This window comes from Saccoglossus kowalevskii, chromosome 21, assembly GCF_978046115.1.
Source record: "Saccoglossus kowalevskii chromosome 21, keSacKowa6.1, whole genome shotgun sequence".
In the NCBI taxonomy this organism is placed as follows: domain Eukaryota; kingdom Metazoa; phylum Hemichordata; class Enteropneusta; family Harrimaniidae; genus Saccoglossus; species Saccoglossus kowalevskii.
In genome coordinates, this window is record NC_140661.1 from 10,300,810 (window position 1) to 10,320,347 (window position 19,538).

Consider the following 19,538-nt stretch of genomic DNA (forward strand, 5'->3'; position numbering starts at 1 on the left):
ACTACGATGTAGGTGGAAACCATTGGAGACGCTTACATGGTAGTATCGGGTCTGCCCATACGAAATGGTGACTTCCACGCCAGAGAGATCAGTAGAATGGCGCTTGCGTTGCTGAAGGCTGTTGACACATTCAAAATAAGACACAAACCTGACGAGAAGTTAAAACTACGTATCGGAATACACTCAGGTAGGCCACTAATGAGAACTTTTTTTGTGCAATGTCACGTATTGCAAAAAAATACATAGTTTGGAGAATAGAAAACATATGTATTCATCAGACAAAATCACCATGCCCATTTTTTGGGAAATACGGTTATTCGCTACTCTGTTTTGTTAAATCAGTTTGTTACTCGGCGATCTTACAGGTATGGTATGTGCTGGGGTTGTTGGTCTTAAGATGCCTCGCTACTGTCTGTTTGGAGACACGGTGAACACAGCGTCTAGAATGGAGTCTAACGGATTACGTAAGTGTCTGTCTCTAAATGGCAACTCCATTCTGTATTAACAAAATATGTTATGTAGAATTGCATAAATACATCTAGATATGTAAAACCATTTACTACGCCACGCCGACAGCTGAATTCAGGCGAATTTAATTTGCTTTGTACCATTTGTAGCAAAGAAAATCCATCTCAGCAAACAAACTGAAGAAATCCTCAAGACATTTGGGACGTTTCAACTTGAATGCAGAGGCGAAGTCGAAATGAAGGTACGTTGACTTCTCCACTTAGGATACGAGATCTGCCAAAAAACTAATTAAATTGGAAAGCGCAATTACCACGATATCAATTTGTTAAAACACACTTTATATTTTTTCAATTTGTCGTATATTTTAACAAATAATTTCAAAGATTTTGTAATGTATTTGCTTTTATCTACTAGGGTAAGGGAAAACAGCTGACTTATTGGTTAGTGGGAGAAGACCCGCCTCATCAGATCGGTACAGGGGTGAACAAATCAAACGGACGTGTGCCAAATGAACGTCTTAACGGTGGATCGAACTTTGTGAATGTTTGATGCGTTGGAACGTGATTATCGAACTCAGGGTCAACCCCTTTTTTCCGGGAACGCCATGTTATGCAATGTACTCATTTTTACACCCCGCATACATGGTAACGAAACAAACAATAAGAAATCTACAAACAAATCGTTATCCGAGATGATACTAGAGAAAGTTACGGTGTCAGTAATATTTAATCAATTGACGTGGAGTGGAATTTGGCGTGGTGTACAAAGACGAGTGGAACATAAAGTATGTTCTTATCAGAAAAACAATCCACATTGAAGTTGAGAATGATGACGTATGTACCCTGGTATGTAAAGCGAACTGAGCTGGAAACACAAATAATTCAAGATAACAAACACCTGATATTATGAGCTCATATAGTGTCAATCACTAATATAATTGACACATCTATACACTTTCATTGATAACATTACGTCAACATAGAAGGGAAAATAGGATAGGATCATTATCAATAACGCGAACTTGACTACATTATAATATAATATATTATATAGATATTCGATGCGCTCTTGAAATGAAGTACACTTGCTTTGAAAGTCAGAATCCGCGAATAATCATACAATTTTAACACTAGTAAAATAAACTACTTTATTCTCACAAACAGTTTATTCAATTCAACAATCCAACTTATCATGTTTGTTAATTAAAGTTTTTATTTCTTCTATAATCAGAACTTAAGAGTGTGTTTGAACATTTGCTGTTTTGAGTCGAGTTACATTTCCCATACCAGTGAATATTCTAATATATGAATGTTTTATAAACAGTATAATAATAATAAGCCAGGAAATGTATCTTCTTTGACGGCCAAGATTTTTTAATTTGGGCGAGCATACTAAAGCTTTATTTGTTTGAGCAGTATACATAATCTTGTTTATGGAAACTATTTAATTTGTACAATTATATCACATTATTCTGTACATTTATCATGTAAATATAGTCATTTTATTAAAATATGGTAGTTCCAGTTGTTGTTTATTTTTCTATATAATATAATTCTAGTTGAAACACATGAAGTATGTAATAACATATTGCCCTACATAACACTTTGGTTTCAACGTACAATTATGCATATATGTGTATTAACAAATAGAAGGTCATCAAATCAGAATGTACTAGTATTTTCTGTCTCAATTCAGGAGCGCCCGCTAGCGGCGAAGCATACTTGTGACGTGCAAATGACGTAACTGGATCAACGACAACTGTATATTTGTTCGTCAATTAGAATGTAGAAAATAAAAACAAATTTTGAGGGGTATCTACAAACCAAATCAATATCGACGTTGCGAACTGTTTCCCATAAACCTGTTCATGTGAGGTCACAGAACTCTTAATCAATAGAAAGCACAACTTATGGTTTCTAAGAATATTTAATATTAAATAATTGATCATTCAATCAAAATGCTCACGTGACCGTTAACATAGTTACGTCTCTGTGTTAGGCGCAGTGAGGTGCGCGCCTGCTCACAGACCAAGGCGCTTTGCCGTGACCGAGATCGAATCCCGCGTGTTGCCTGTGTATATATATATATATATATATATACGCACATGCAGGTACATTGTTAACACTAGTGTAAACATTCTAATTAAGTCCCGAGTTACGGGAGAAGCGAATATGACATACACTGACACCGGACATAATTTGCTATCATACTCAATCCTTGTGAGTACAGTACGTATCATGTATTTACAAACATGTCAGTTACTAGTAGCGGAGCTAGTCGGTGAGCGTTCTACGTTACGTTGCTAAGGCGCGCACCAGTATACCATGTATTTCTATGGGCTCTGTGTGAGCTGCTGTGGAACTCCGGTCGAAGTTCTGTTTATACGCTACAATCTACTCATCAGTATTTTCCATTCCAATCGTTTCACACACCAATCAGATCAAATTGTCATACATTTGGTTTGTCTCAGGCAATATCACATTATTAAACAACGTGATACTGAAAACGGGTCAGGGGTCAGAGTTACTTATAACACGACATCTAATTTGTATTCATTTATTGTAATTGACACGTGCACCAATCCGATCTCAATAATGAAACCGCGCCGTGTTCTCCTTTTCGATCTATTGACGTCATTGCTCGTGATTTTCCGTCGAAAAAAATAGACATGAAATTGAATTTTAATGGCTATCGCATGATAAGTTTGCGCACTTATTTGTTTTATTTCATCAATGATAATGTAACGTTAGAAACACTGTAATTGAGAATCTTTGGGATGCGATTTTCGCATCTAGTGTTGCGCAATACTGACTATGTCGCATTTAGACCTAAAGCACAAAGGATGCCGTAATGCAGACTCGTATTAGAACAGTAACATTATCAGAGCTCCGCATGCCGGCCCGGATGTCATTCATGAATTAATGTTATCTGAAGCGACCAAATAAAATATATATAAATATTTTTAATCTAGCAGCAGTTTCGACTGACTAAGAAGTATAATTACCTTCGTCAGACTATTTATATGTATAAATTATTATAATTCTCCATAATTTTTCCTGCTAGAATGACCTTTAAAATAATAAGGTGTAAATATTAATAAATGTGTTCTGTTTCATAAGAATAAGCTACAGTGAGAATACTGAATATCAATTTATGATCGAGAGCGAGCGAGAAAGTGGGGGTGAGCGATGTTTGATTATGGCAACGTAATTTTGTTTCAAGTAATTACATTAAACAATCTGTTTTTTTTTTATTTCCCTAGATAACCGTTCATCCGTGTTTTGTTTTATTCTCGAATTTCTAGTCTCTTTATAGGCACTGTCAGCATTCTGCATGATTCAGTCAACAGGTTAGCCCCAGCCAGTCTCCTAAGCCTTGAATGTCTACTCGATTCTGTCAGATACTAGTAGTCATTGTCAGTTTAATAAGTAATGCAAGTCTGCTAGGCCCAGTCAGTCTACAGAATCCTATCATCCTACCAAGCCCGGATTAAAAAACAAACAAACACACAATATGTGTATGACATCTTTCCAGAAAATTTCAAATAACTAATTCAGAATTACATGAGTACTCGAATGCACATTCATAGTCAGTGCTGTTGATACCCTTTCAAAAACACAAATTACACGTAAATATAGTTGATTGTATTTTACAAGGGCGATAATACATTGAAGTAACGTGCACAGTTTCTGGTGCTACATTCTAATACTGTGCGGGCCTTTGTATTCCTTGATCGCGTATTGTTGTTTCCGCCTACAGTGACATGCCAGCTAGCCAGACAGACAGATAGACATACTCATTAGCAAATACGACAAGTGTCACACTTAAGTGTACTCGCCAAGAATGTATTACTGTGTCAAAGTATTTGTTGGTCTTGCTTGTAAAGACCACGCAAAGTCTTCGTGTGAACACAGTCTGGGGCTTAGATAAACGTGGTCGCACGTAGTTCGCAATGACAACGTAAGAGACATCATATCGTAGTTATCGATCCATAATGAAACAAGTGCGTAACAAGTCTGAATCGAGTATTGTGGAGTCTCTCAGAAACAGTATTCCAGTTATTGATTTCATATATAGTACATATGTAAATATAAAACAATTAATAACTACATACAATTTTAATTGAATTGGGCGTTATCTAAATGTTATTATTTTGAGTTAATGTTGATTCCATTTATCGATTTGTGAACACAACATTTAGTCTGTAACTGCGAAATTGTCACGATGATGACGAATATTCAAAACTACTATTTGTTAATGGTTCTTCATATAAACCAACATCCATATAAATTGGACACTGTCTGGCGAGACATTCTCAGTCCACCTACTGACTTCAAACCTAATTTTAAAGACAGCTAGGCATTACCAGTCACAAAGTATGAGGGTGATTTACAGTGGCGTATCATACATGGGGCGTACGCCACCACCGGCTTCCTAAAGCACTCCAATTTTACTGCATCTGACAAATGTCCACTCTGCGGAGATTTCGACTCTCTGTCACATATTTTCCTGGAATGTCATGAAATTGGCGCTCTTTGCAGGCTCGTCAACTGTATAGGATCCAGACTCCTGAAGCCAGATGTGTCAGCTCCATCATGGTGGTTTGTTGCGCTACCACCTCACAACTGTCACAAGTTTTTATCCAGGCAATGTGAAAATATATTTCTGTATACAATTTGTGCTGCAAAAATCTCCATTCATATCAGTCGTCGTAATAAACGGGATGGCAACGGTTCCAGTTACCCACTTGAAAATTTCAAAAACCGTGTAGCTAGCAGAATCAAATCAGAATACGCATATTATAAACTTAATGACCAACTACAACAGTTTGAACTGACATGGACGTGTGGTGGCGCTCTTTGTTCATTAGACAACGGATTGCTACAACTCAATTGGTAAATGCTTTATGTTTCATGTTAAGGAAATACGTCCTGGGCATGACGTTAAAACTGCATCCGGTTGTGGAGTTTTTGTACTTGGGAGAATTAGGTTACCCTTTGCCACAACTACCTCCAGGTCACCCTTGGGCAAGGTGTAGTACCTGTCAGCCTTGGGTACCAACTTCCCACATAATAAGTTTGGTTGACGTCAGTAAGGGCATACGGTCGTAAAAGCCTTGCACCAACTCAACCTCAAATGTGAGGTATTACCTGATAAAGACAACGTGTATGGTTTAATTATGTATATATTTATCCTGGGCAAGATTTTAAACTACATCCGGTTGTGGAGTCTATGGACTTGGGAGAATGGGGTTACCCTTTGCCACAACTACCCCCAGGTCACCTTTGGGCAAGGTGTAGTACCTGTCAGCCTTGGGTGCCAACTTCCCACATAAAATGTTTGGTTGACGTCAGTAAGGGCATACGGTCATAAAAACCTTGCACCAACAGATCCGCATAGGTGGACAATATTTTATGTAAATATGTATATATACGTTTCAGTTTTCCTTAGCATTTGGCAGGGGTGATCGTAACCTCTTGTAGTGAGAACCAGTGTGACTGGCCTGCCAACGGGATGCTAAGGTTTTTATAGTAAAAGTTATCAGTCACTTTCGTTAATGTAATTTCGTTTTATTTATCCGTATATCAAAAAATCACTATAAGGTACTAGTACTTTATTGTATGGCGCCCCCATAGTTGGAACCTCAGTGGCATAAATTACCCAACGAAGGTGGCGTTGTGTAACATCTGGTATACAATAGTACAGCAAAACTGGTTCAGTGATACTTCAATGATGACGTCACGTCATTTATATAAAAGTCGTAAGACAATTTATGAGAAAAAAGAAAGAAAATATTTTGAGTTGATAATAATTGCGGTCATACGAACATGAATCAGACACGAAAACAGAACAATTATCAAAATATATAAAGCTCCGCAACTGGGCTTTCTGATTGGATGAAATGAACAAGTAGTTATTCATAGGAGGTTGAACTCTGTGTGATTCGAAAGTACCGGGATCACACAAGAGTTCCACTCCATCGATGTTAACCACACAAATAAAACAAAAAATCGAACGTGGTAAGTTTGTGTAGTACATTATGCCATACGTCACATAGAGCGCCCCCTATCTTCAAATGATAGTGATCTCAACTTACAATGATTTTTATTAGGAAATATAGTACAGAGTAATTAATTGTCAACATAACATTTTTTTTTCTCAACTCATTTTATTATAATGTTTGATACTGGTAAGCTATTATACAAATCTATAAAAAAAATCATGTCTTTATTAACAAATGAACAATATGAAAATCATCATTATAACTATATATATTATATGTAAAAATGATGATGAGCGTTAAATATCGATGTCTGATTTTTGTAAATATTGTTTACTAAATTGTTCTTTGAGTACAAATTAATTAGCAGCATAACGTTTAAAAGCAATTTGGATAATTAGACGCAAAATAACATGGATATCACGGCTAATACATGAGATAATAGGGATAATATCGAAGACAAGGCGGCTAATGAAGAAGATAACCAGACTAATATAGGCAATAACATGGCTAATGAAGCAAACAACGCGATTAACCCCGGAGATAACGCAGCGAATAGCACTGAGAGATAAAGCGGCTAATACAGAAAATAACGCGGCTAATACCGAAAATAACGTGTGGTATTGCAAAAAAGCAGTATCGATATTTTTCGTGATATGCGGCAGATCAGCACACAGCAGATTGTTATGGTGATTACTACCTAGAATTCGGTTTTCCGATTTACTGACGCAAATTAGATCTTAAGCTAGCGAATGTTAAATAATCTCAGATTTCTTGCAATGTGATGTGTAAAATAGAGTCTATATGCTCAATTCAATGTAATCTCCGGATTTGTAGTTGCGCCCTCTGCGCTGTTACTATACATGTAACCCGCGTCAATGAAATGTCACGGGGTCAAAATATACCACGAATATGGTATTTCCGTGGAAATTTACTTCAGACAAAACAATAGTCTGTCGCACTGTGACGTCATACGTTTACCTTTTCGTAAATCTTCGAACGACCATTCTTGCCCAACCAGGCACGGTGTACGCGCATGCGTAAAGAACAAGTGTAACAGCCTATAGGACGCCGCTGGTATCATGAGTGCTTATACGGTAGTGTTAGTATAATATTGCATTTTGAATATTTCATATTGTATATTGCCATCAAATACGTGTACGTGTCTATAATGATTAAACCAGTACATGGAAAGAGCTGAAAGAAAATGAAATACAATATGACATGACGTGACGTCACATAACAGGATATTACACCGTAAATTAAGAAATCAGAAGGCATTCAAGACGTGTAATGTTGAAAATATATATATTCAAAACAACTTGTTATCTTAGTATATATAGACGAAATAGACGCAATTTTTTACTAAACACAGTATTTTTAGATACGACATTCAATCACAATAGGATATTGTAATATTTGACACAAATTCCATGTTCAAGTATGTTTCACTTTCATTCCCCTTGTTCTTTTACAAAAGTCGCAAAATACAGACAAAATGCAAGAGGAGCAACACAAGACGACCATTTGAACATTTCCAAATGATCGAATAAGCTATTGACAGCTGTATTAAAAATGAATTTCTAGCTGAATGTTCAGAAACAGAGATACTTGTTAATTTACATAACGACTCTCTCTGTACGTTAATTACAATGTGATATACGTGTTGTCACCGCCATTAATTATGTAAATCACATGCAGTTATGTAAATAAGATTTTAAAAATTAACTTTTTTCAATAAAAGAAAATGATGGTAAAAGAAGTAAACAAAGTTTTAATTAAAAAAAGTGCCCGAAATGTTGAATCTCATCTCTAATTTGTGGACTTGATGTGTAGCCACGGCGCATAAAATTCATCATGAAACTCAGACGAAGGACGAAAGCATGATCTTGGCCCTGACTCTTCACAACTCGCCGGTGGTGGCGCAGTAATTCAATAATAAAGCACAGTAAACATGTCATGGTTCTTTCTCTTCTTTCGTATTTTCTATTTTAGTAAAGTCGGCTACTTATTGCAATCTCTCATAGTTTTCTTCCGCCTCACCAATGAGCCAATATGTGGTTTGGATGCCTTTACCCTGCAGGGAAAAAAATGGAGATCTTTATAATCGGCGGCGACGAAGCTTTTATGTGTCATCTATTTGGCGTAGATGGGCGTGATGTCATGAACGGCTTACGCTCTCTATGTTACAGGTGCGTGTCATAGAGGGCGGGATGACAAAATCTGCGCACTAATTAGGCAAAGATAAGAGTATAAATATTTGTTTAAATTGTATTTAAATAAAACGAGTTCTTCCTAATCAGTTTTTTTTTTTTTTAGATGCAGTCCGCCAGCAAACAAAATGTTGAAAATATACACCAGATGGAATGATAAACGCTTCTTACCTTCATTTCTACGTCACCTCTCAAGTCCAAGTGAAAAGTGCCAAACGTGTCTAAGACAGATTTTGTAGATGAACTTATGTGGATTTTCAGCGCTGTAATAAATTATAATATTGTAAGTGAGCATGCAATACACGTTAGATCAAGCTTTGGGGAATGTGCGCGTGGCGTATCAGGCAGCGTGTCTGCTCACAGTCATGGTGGCGAGGCGGTTTTCTCGAGTTGCGAGTCGTGTTTCATCTTTATATGTCCGTATATGTATTAATTCGAAATACATAAATAAAGAGAGATTTTTGTTCAAATCTACTGAGCATATAAGAAACTAATTATGGGAGAAAACCTCCCATTGTGTATAAAATAGAAAACATTACCACATTTCAAACTTAAAGGACGGTGGCCGTCGCACCGCGCATGTGCGATGTGCGCGCATGTGTTGATAAACATTGATTTTCCCACAATCCTATGTGCTCTTTTAAAGGAAAAACGCGAGTACGATTTATAAACTGGGCGCCACATGCACTAATTACCACCGGTGACTCCTTCAATATCTTCCAATCACCAAAGAAATTACATCGTTAAAGATTAATAACGTCTCAGTTTGTACTCATTGCGCAACACGTCAAGGTTCATTTGAGTCTCACATCTCGCGCATGCGTGGCACAACCACTATCACCCTTCAATGGATTTATTCAAAGATTACCAATATTGAATTCACATTAATAACTTTTTCAGCCCAATGAGCTCACAATAAAATTAAAGTATATACTCTATTCGATCAGCACCCTCCATAAACATAAAACAAATTTGATCAGTATATACTAGTTGCACTAGTATGACTCACAGATGAACTAACCTGCTCCGTTTGATTCCATCCGCGATGCCGTGTTGACGGTATCACCGAAAAGGCAGTATCTTGGCATCTTGAGACCAACAACGCCAGCCACACAAGACCCTATTGTTGGTGCATTGAAAAAAGTAAACTACACGCACACGGATAAAACAAAGTTTTACGATATATCAACGTTTAAAGTAGTGTAATTGAATTGTAAACATGCAGTCAAGTTCAAAATTGCTACTCACCCGTGTGTACCCCAACTCGAAGCTTTATTTGTTCATCAGGCTTGTGCCTGATTCGGAAATCTGACACAGACTTTAGAAGAGCCAACGACATCCGGGCAATTTGGCATGCATGCTGCTTACCATTCGGAATAGGGAGACCCGACACTACCATGTACGCGTCCCCTATCGTCTCCACCTGTAATCAGTAAGTTACACCAGATAGTGTAGGTTCGGTAATTATAGGATTCCGAAGGAGGTATTATTCGCGCAATGTTGCCGTGAAATGCCTCCAGTGTGAACGAAGATACTAAAACTACACCTTAACTAGACTTGCTTGCATTCTGTTGCGATTCCGATGCAAAATTCTTGAAAAATAAATATAAATTGCGTAAACTAGGGGTGAACGCGAAAGTCATGTGACCGCGAAATCCCAACAGACTTGCCATCAGTGTAAGCGCCCTCACATTGCCGACCAGAATCGAGCTTGTAATGATTGACATGTCTAATATGTTGCAACCAATCAGAAGACAGGCATATCAACCGAGACCCCGGAAACAATACACACTTTCTTGGATAAACTTATATCCCGAAAATTGTACCCACTTTATCTTATCCGAATCGCATATGCCATTTTATTTTAAATTGAATTTCAAAAAAACGTGCAATGTTATCAGGAGAATATTTGGAGCGAGCCTTAAAAGTATTAGGATACCAAAGCCTTCGTGGATATCAGCGAGAGGTCGTGGAGGCCTACTCAGATGGCCGAGACGTTTTCGTGTCTGCGCCTACAGGCAGTGGAGAATCACTGACTTTCGAAATGGGTCCGTTTCGTATCGACTACAGGCGATGTGGCGAGTTTAATGAAAACATAGCGCGAGACAAGTAAACACGGGCACGTCCGGTTTATTGTTATGATCCGTGGCTCGGCTGCTCCACCCACCGTAAGACGTATATGCAAATTTACAAGCCCAAATCTGGCCAATAATGCGAGGGCGCTTACACTGATTACAGGTCTGTTGGGATTTCGCGGTCACATAACTTTCGCGTTCACCCCTCGTTTACGCAAATTATATTTATTTTTCAAGAATTTTTCATCGGAATCGCAACAGACTGCAAGCAAGTCTACACCTTAACTTAACAAACGGGGACATTTATAACTTTTGTTTCGAACGCATGAGAAGTATATCCATTTCATTTTTTTTTCTCGAATTTCCCGGAAAAAAACCTGTTAATTACCTTTCATGGAACATGTCCCGAAGATTGTGTAAGTTACCCGCATTTTATTAAATTTCATGCTGAGTTTCAAAGTATATCACTTTCCCGAGTAACATTATACACACATGCTGCCAATTAATGATCTAAGGTGGAAAGGGCGTGTTGGCTACAAATTGGCATACGTAAATATTCTCGAAGAGCGAATGCCAAGAGGAAGGTCATTCATAAAAAAAAAAAAAAAAAAAAAAAATATCTTCTTCCTGTGTCAGAGATCGAGTAACATCTTCGAAGGTTAATGAAGCGTGGTAATCTTTATAATTGCGGTCATCGAGTATCAATTCACAAATAATCGAACTCACCTTGTAAACGTCGTAGTGTTCGATTATTGCGTCAAAGCACGTATACAAATCATTCAACAAATCAACAACCTGAATAAGGAATATAATTAGAATGACGTCACGCTCATCACAACGCTGCTATTACAAACTTTAAAGCCAACCGTGTTTATGTTTAGAAGATAATATTTGGTAATCGTAGTCCTAAGTAACTATTAAGAGTAGCTGGACGTTTCGAGCAATGGCTCTTTATCTTTTAATAGCAGCGTTTATTAATTTATTAACAACTGCGTTTATTTTTAGTCGGATGTAATTATTTCACCACTTTTGTTGAGTCAAATAATTGTCAGTTATGTACACACGGACAGATTAAGACTTTTGACGTTTACTCACAATCACAACAAATAATAACCCATCATTTACAATATATGATTTTTTTTTCAATACATGCCACCAGCCTACAATTCGAGATATGGCATAATATTTTTACCACGGGAATCTAATAAAATAATAAAAACATTTATATTAATTACAAAAAGGCTACTACTCACTAAAATACATCATTTTCTCAAAAATTAGGCTGGTGACCACAACTTTTTTAAGGTCAACATCCTTGTATTGCCAGGGAATACAATTTACTGCAATTAAGCTTTGACAGTGATGTTATTACCCCATTACACTGTGCGATATTTGTTTATGAATAACGAAGTTGTGGGCACGCCCCACTGAAACCGAATGTCGGGTCAGAGCAATGATACCCGTTACACAAATTTCAAGAATATTTTCAGGATTTCAGAAAAAAATTAAACGGAAATCAACGGAAACCGGAAGGGGATTAGTATGATACTGGTAATTATGAAATAAAGCACATTACTTTAAGTTAAGTTAACACCGTTGTATTCCATGTACTAGTACTTGGCGTAACGGCAGCGTGTCTGCTCACAGTGGCGAGGCGGATTTCCCGAGTTGTGAGTCGAAACTCGCCACTATCATAAAATGCTATCGCGATTGTTTCGGTTCTACTTAATGCCAGTCTCCCTTGGACACCATTTTAAATCAAATGATATTCAAGTTCACGGACCATATCATATACTGAAACGTTTTGTTTACTACAGCTGCTAAGGGTCTCGTTCGTATTGATCATAGATGTAACATGATTCTAACCCTTGCTACGATATTTTGCGATAGAATATGTTGGAAAAACAACTTGAAGCATGATGCACGCCCGACTCACTTTACTACAGTAACTTCTACTGCCGCTAATAGGTGATTTTCCGTACAATTGCGAGATCTCGCGAGATGCATGAAAGACGCGCGTCGAACGTCTGCCGCAAACATCGAACGATTTGATTTTGAACTAGAATTTCTTTATTTCGCAGCTTACATTGACCGGCCGATCTTCGACAGAGGAATATTGCTTCCGAATACCCTTACTTAATCGAAATTGCCTATCATCAAATGTGGACAGCACATTATTAAGCATGGAAATGTCCCCGAAATACTTTCGCGTTTGTCGAATCCTACGCGATGTTTGACGCGACTACGACGCTATGACCTTTGTTCGTCCTGTTTTTACGTTCGATTTCACGCATAACGCGTGATTCTCGCAGTGAACGGAAAATGGTCTATTAATAATTATTTTTCTAATATGGCAGCGATAACACACATCATGTATAGCTTATCAATTTTACCTCTAATGGACTGCTGGCTGCGGAAATTGAGGTGAAACCAACGATATCACTAAAATATATCGTGACGCTTTCAAAAGCTTCAGGTCGTACACTCTGTCCCTTTTTAAGTTGTTCAGCTACAGGCCTGGTAATATAAAACAAATACCACGATATAATATAACTAGATCTTCTGTTCCAATCACAATGTTTTATTACAAGACCTTGTGTATTTCAAATGCCCAGATTCCGAGCCTGGTCATACTCTCTCGGAATGGCTACTAGAAGTTTAATGCCAAACATGTTTTAGGACGTGTAGATATATATCACCATCGAAGAAACATCAAATGAATAACCCGATTAAGATCAGCAGTACTACCACAATTGGTGTTGAATTACGGCTGATATAATGAGCGTCACGAATGACAGGTATTCACTGAATCAACATAGACACTCGATGGCATTCATTTGATTTCAGACTATATCAATTACAGAATGTGAATGTGAAGAATATAATAAGTTGGTCATTCACAAATTCTATAAAACAAAATGAAAACATATCCCGAAAAGTAATTCCATGAACATTCGCGAATAACGATTTTATGGATTCCCATTCAGAAATATATGCACACAGTGCCATTTTCGCAGCAACAACGAACATTCGCGCGGTACTGTTGATGGGATTCGTAATATGCATCCCAATAACACGGAACTTTCGCAAAATGTGTAGATGGTGTTTGTTGGAAGATTTTAAGTCGATAAAAGCTCGAAGACACTCTTGGATATACAATTCTACCATGCGTAAAACATGCGTTCCTGTCGCTTTAGATCGCGCGCGGATCAGAGTAGTATCCGAGACGAGTTCCCAAACCCAGGGTTTACCCAATACTTATACTAACTAAAGCGCGTAATTATAAATAACAGTTTATTCAACCTTGTTTAGTGGAATATTCTCTGAATAGCCCCTGAATATTCGTGCCATACCTTGGTAAAACTTGATAGAGTAACTCGTCTGATTTTCTTTTTTCGTCCAAAAATGCCTGCGTTCTTTCGTCCACAAGGCTTTCTAAGTTACTTGCATATTGCTCCATTCGTTTTAACAAGATGTCCACGAAATTGCCGGATGATGCTCCCCTGTTTTAAAAAATAAAATGAATATAATCAATGATTTTGTTTTCGACAACGCATTGACCAACGCCAATGCGTCATAGGTGTCTTGCATGATCTCAGGCGCTGTGTGTATCAAAATTATACTTCCGCATATTCATGTCATTTATATGTTTCGATTCCACAATAATCACTTGCGGGCGAAATATCAAGGTAGGACTGCAAATTACGTGACTAGTCAATTTGTGTGAATGCGTTTTAAAATCCATAGCGCATAACGTCAGTGTAATCAGTCGATGTGATTTTGTTTGTTTTTCCAGGCACAGATATTTATTGCCACGAATCCTAAGCGTGTTTGGCGTTCCGGGTCCATACATTTGTGTCAACGCGACCTCTAAATAGATTAAAACTGCTGTCAAAATCGATATACTACATTCTCTCAGCTAAGGGCAAGTACATATGTACATACATTCAGTAATAATGGGCCTCGTTCATAGATCTATGTTAATGGCAATTTCCATTACTTACGGGGTGTAAGTAATGGACATGATGATGAGGAGAAATGCTGACAACCCGAATTACATACGCGTGTTGACTTCAACTTTAAATTCCGTTTGTGTTTTAATCAGCCAATATGTACATTAGGCAATCAACAAATTGTAATGCAGAACTTGAATACAACAGTCATGAAGAATTCAGCAAAAAGTTTGGTACCGCATAACATATCATTGTCAAAACAAATAGACCAATGCCCGAAAATAATACATTATAAAAATAATATAATAAAATGTTATACTGAGCAACTAATGCAATAATAATGCCCAGAAATATAACAATTTGACAGTTATTTGACAGTTAAATATTTCTTACTTGTTAATTTTTGACATCGTGTGTTTCAGAGCAGGAACATCGGGTCTGTCTTCTGGAAGTTCTGACCAGCATCTCTGCATCAATGTGTATATTTCCGCCGGGCAAGCACCGTCCGGGATTTGAGGTCTGAACACAGGTTCCTCACATTTGGTAACTTTTGCAATTATTTCTGGTTTTGGAAAAAAAAAGAAAGAAAGCGTGTAAAAAATCAAATCAAATATATGATGCATGTAGTGAATACAAATCACGTAATTCTTATCACCAGCCTAATTACACTGTTACCATGATTCGCGCCCTCTAGTGAAGCAATAATTGCCGTTTATAACGTTTATTTTTTTTATCTGTGATAGTTTCATCACTAGGGGGCGCGTATCATAGAAATGTTAAACACGTGATGAAAAAACAAAGCAGGCGTTGCGAACCGGGGTCGGATCGAACATAGTTGTCGCAAACCATCTTTATTTTTGCTGTTGTTTATCGTTTTTAAATATGTCCCCACATTTTATGCATATTTCAAAATATAAACAAACTGACGTCACATCTAGGCGTATTTGATAAATAGACCATTTTCCGCTCACTGCGAGAATCACGCGTTATACGTGAAATCGAACGTAAACACAGGACAAACAAAGGTCATAGCGTCGTAGTGGCGTCAAATATCGCGTAGGATTCGACAAACGCGAAAGTATTTGGGGGACATTTCCATGCTTAATAATGTGCTGTCCACATTTGATGATGGTCAATTTCGATTAAGTAAGGGTATTCGGAAGCAATATTCCTCTGTCGAAGATCGGCCGGTCGATGCGAGCTACGAAATAAAGAAATTCGTGTTCAAAATAAAATCGTTCGATTTTTGCGGCAGACGTTCGACGCGCGTCTTTCATGCATCTCACGAAATCTCGCAGTTGAACGGAAAATCACCTAAATCGTGTTTACCTTGGGGTGTCAATGTCTGGTCACTTTCTGGATTTTCAAACGGTTCTGTCCTCAAAACAATTTCTTGCAATATGATACCAAAGCTATATACATCGCCTTTCTGTGAACCTTTCTGCGAGTCATTTTGACGAAGGATCTCTGGACTACACCACAACATTTCTGATATCATTGAACAATGAAATAGACAAAGCAGGTGACTGATACGAAATATACTCTATAAGTGATGAGATCACTGTCACGAAATATACAATAAGTAAGTACGTCACTAGTCAACGCGAGTGAAAATCGTGGAAGTTCTCGCTATGAATTTCGAATCCGTTTTCAAACATGTCGGCCTTCTTAGAAATGCCGCGTAATCATTCCGTATTTGAAATTCGTATGTCTTAAAGTTGTATTATTATTGAATATATTTCTTTTGCACCTTTTGACTGATGAAGTAGTAGTATGTGTTATTATATATAAAATGCAACAAATACGGTAGTCGCAAGAAACGCTAAGAAGTTGTTTGAGAACTGCCGAACATAGCCGAACATAGCCGAGCGTTTATGCAAACTCGCCCGTTATAGATTTTTTTTATTATCATAGGGCGTCAGCACGTCCATCGAATTGAACGCGGAGCTACCGTGCTTAATAATTTTGAAGAACCAATTTTGAAAAAAATATAGTCAAAGGCGAAATTTCTAATCCTTTCTAAATTAGGAGGCATCAACTTACAAGATTACACTAAGTCTGCAAAATGTAATATGAATGCTACCTGTATTTACATGTGATAACACTTCTTACACTCACTTCTATAACATGCATGCGTTTTCTCCGCTTCCACCTCCTCTTTTCTGAATTTCTCTAAACCAAAATCGGTTAATTTCAACACAAATCGGCTGTCAACCACACAATTGGACGATTTCAATCTACCATGACAACGCACAATGCTGCCGTGTATATACTGCAGACCCTGTAAAAAGATTGCAAAAAGATTATATCATGTACTGTAATACGGAAACTATCGATCAGCACGATTATAACAACGTGAATACGTTTTGATTATAAAATATATTAAGGTTGCGGTAGGAGAAAAAACGAGTGTCGATAGTTTAATTGCGATTATGAAATTCTTCATCAGTTACTAAGCATGTAACTATGGTAATATATATGAAGTATGAACGTGTACATTTCGTGTTGATAATTGCTTGGAACATTTGGTTACTAGAGTTCCAGTAAACCTATCCAGAATGTACTGAGTTTTTTGCGAAATTTGCCGTTGCTCGCTCGCTTGATTTTAATTTTGTCGCAGTTACTTTACAAGTTAATACTTTTTGAAATCGATGGATGGATAGTGTAATTCGTGCATTGTTAGCGCGGAGAAGAGTATTGTAAGATTAAATTTCCAATAGTAACGATAGTTAAAAATCAGTTTCCTCAAGAAGTCATTGAAAATGACACAGTCCCCGTTAATTTTTTGAAAGTTCTCTTTGTGCTCGTCATATTAAAGCGGAGGGTTGTCGCGAGCGTGTCCTTGAAACTTGAATTCCAAGTGGGGTATACAACAGATTGTTTATTTACATCAAAACACGTGTTCCTTGTAGTAGTAATATGGCGAAAAATGAAAACAGCCGTTATTTGGCCATCTTTGATCTGATTATGAAACACACTGATATGTATGATGTATGTGCCAAATATGAATGAAAACTGACAGAGCACGTCCAAGATACGGTATAAAAAAAGAAACAAAATGCCTGCCAGTCGACCATCTTTGATCCAATTGCGAAATAAATCGCCATGGACATGTATCCCAACATGTATAATCTATGTACCAAGTTTGAATGACAACTGACAAAGCATGTCCAAAATACAACATTTTCAAAAAACAATATGGCTGCCAGTTTTGAATCAAATCGCTAATCCACTGCATGTGCATATGTCCCACATAAGGTACTAGGCACATGCAAAGAATGAACGGAATCGGTCCACAGGATTCTGATATATGACTCTGGACATACTGACACACGGAGGGACGGACACACGGACGGACGGACAGACTCAGGAACTCACGGATGGTCGGGGACATGTATCCTAACATGTAAGATCTATGTACTAAATTTGAATGAAAACAGACAAAGCATGTCCAAAATACAACATTTTCAAAAAACATGATGGCTGCCAGTCGGTCATCTTTGATCCAATTGTGAAATAAATCGTCATGGAGATGTATCCTAACATGTATAATCTACGTACCAAGTTTGAATGAAAACTGACAAAGCATGTCCAAAATACAACATTTTCAAAAAATAAGATGGCTGCCAGTCGGCCATTTTGAATCGAATCGCTAAACCACTGCATGTGCATATGTCTCACATAAACTACTAGGCACATGCAAAGAATGAACGGAATCTGTCCAAGGGATTCTGAGATACGACTCCGGACGGACGCACAGACGCACGGACGCACGGACGCACGGACGCACAGACGCACGGACGGAGACCGAATTATAAGTACCCGCTTTCGGACTTCGTCCGAACGGGGACTAAAAACTCAATAAACGATTACTTCGTATTTGACCGCCGACAAACAAATTTTTGAGTCATTCTGGGAAAAAATGATAGACGATCTCACAGAAACAACGAAACTAAGCAACTGTTTATTCGCAACTAGGTTTTCAAAAATAAACTGAAAATAAGGCACCAAATGCGTCGCGCACAAAACATTTTGGACAACGATAAATATATATATATAATATATTATAATACAATCAGAGATTTTGGAAAAAGTACGTTTTCTCGTTTTCCCAAATCGCTACATTGAACCGGTGATGGCGCATTATTTATCTCATGACACATAGTGAAACGTTTCGCTGAATCTTATTTGTATTTATTTTACTAACCGAAACTATGTCTTGTACGAGTGACGATCTGAAAACCCAGTCCAACTTTATGGCATCGTTCTGAAGAATATCCTGTGGGTATATGTATAGAGAACACGTATTATGGCTGTGTATTGTCTTTGTTCTGCCTACAGCAGAGTAACGCATAGCATGTACATTGCATGCACGCTGCGGGTCTGTGGATGCGTGTAACCTAGGAGTTATCAATAATGTGTTTATGTTGTTGATTACCAACATGTCTCATTTCGATATGAGCGTTTTCTTGAATTCACACGCTTTATAATTGTAATCGTTAGCACTTCCATTAACATCGACATCTATTTCTGCGCGTGTGAGACAAGCGACTCCATAGTTAACACATACAAAACGAAGTCACACTGTTTTGTTCTCGGCCGTAGATGACATAAAATCAGCAAAACAGTAAGTGCAAAAAGAATGGGTTCATATTACCTGTAAACTGCCCTTAGAACAGTACTCCATCAATATACAAATATTTGGGGTGTCCACGCATGCGCCAACAAAGCTTGTGATATTACTATGGTGGAGATCTCGCATCTGAGAAAATAACATTATAATATTCAAAACTTGCGTTTCCCGACTTTGTTGCGATACGACCTCACG

General features: G+C 37.7%; 2 protein-coding genes across 2 annotated transcripts in view; one reads left to right on the plus strand and one right to left on the minus strand.

The window, feature by feature from the left end:
- Nucleotides 1-1,978, plus strand: part of LOC144350483 (atrial natriuretic peptide receptor 1-like) — a 40,649-nt gene extending 38,671 nt beyond the window's left edge. The window contains exons 18-21 of the mRNA XM_085495437.1: nt 13-187; nt 366-464; nt 618-709; nt 883-1,978. Coding sequence (XP_085351563.1) covers nt 13-187; nt 366-464; nt 618-709; nt 883-1,017 — 501 coding nt within the window. The 3' untranslated portion in view covers nt 1,018-1,978. The remainder of the gene's footprint in view (nt 1-12; nt 188-365; nt 465-617; nt 710-882) is intronic.
- Nucleotides 1,979-6,617: 4,639 nt separating this feature from the next.
- The window catches only part of LOC102803279 (atrial natriuretic peptide receptor 1-like), a 29,349-nt gene continuing 16,428 nt past the window's right edge, over nt 6,618-19,538 (minus strand). The window contains exons 10-21 of the mRNA XM_085495438.1: nt 19,368-19,472; nt 18,918-18,989; nt 16,829-16,991; nt 16,040-16,198; nt 15,104-15,272; nt 14,111-14,260; nt 13,151-13,274; nt 11,484-11,552; nt 9,931-10,105; nt 9,704-9,802; nt 8,854-8,945; nt 6,618-8,546 (exon numbers count right to left, since the gene is read on the minus strand). Of these exons, the coding sequence (XP_085351564.1) occupies nt 8,478-8,546; nt 8,854-8,945; nt 9,704-9,802; nt 9,931-10,105; nt 11,484-11,552; nt 13,151-13,274; nt 14,111-14,260; nt 15,104-15,272; nt 16,040-16,198; nt 16,829-16,991; nt 18,918-18,989; nt 19,368-19,472 (1,446 nt within the window). The 3' untranslated portion in view covers nt 6,618-8,477. The remainder of the gene's footprint in view (nt 8,547-8,853; nt 8,946-9,703; nt 9,803-9,930; nt 10,106-11,483; nt 11,553-13,150; nt 13,275-14,110; nt 14,261-15,103; nt 15,273-16,039; nt 16,199-16,828; nt 16,992-18,917; nt 18,990-19,367; nt 19,473-19,538) is intronic.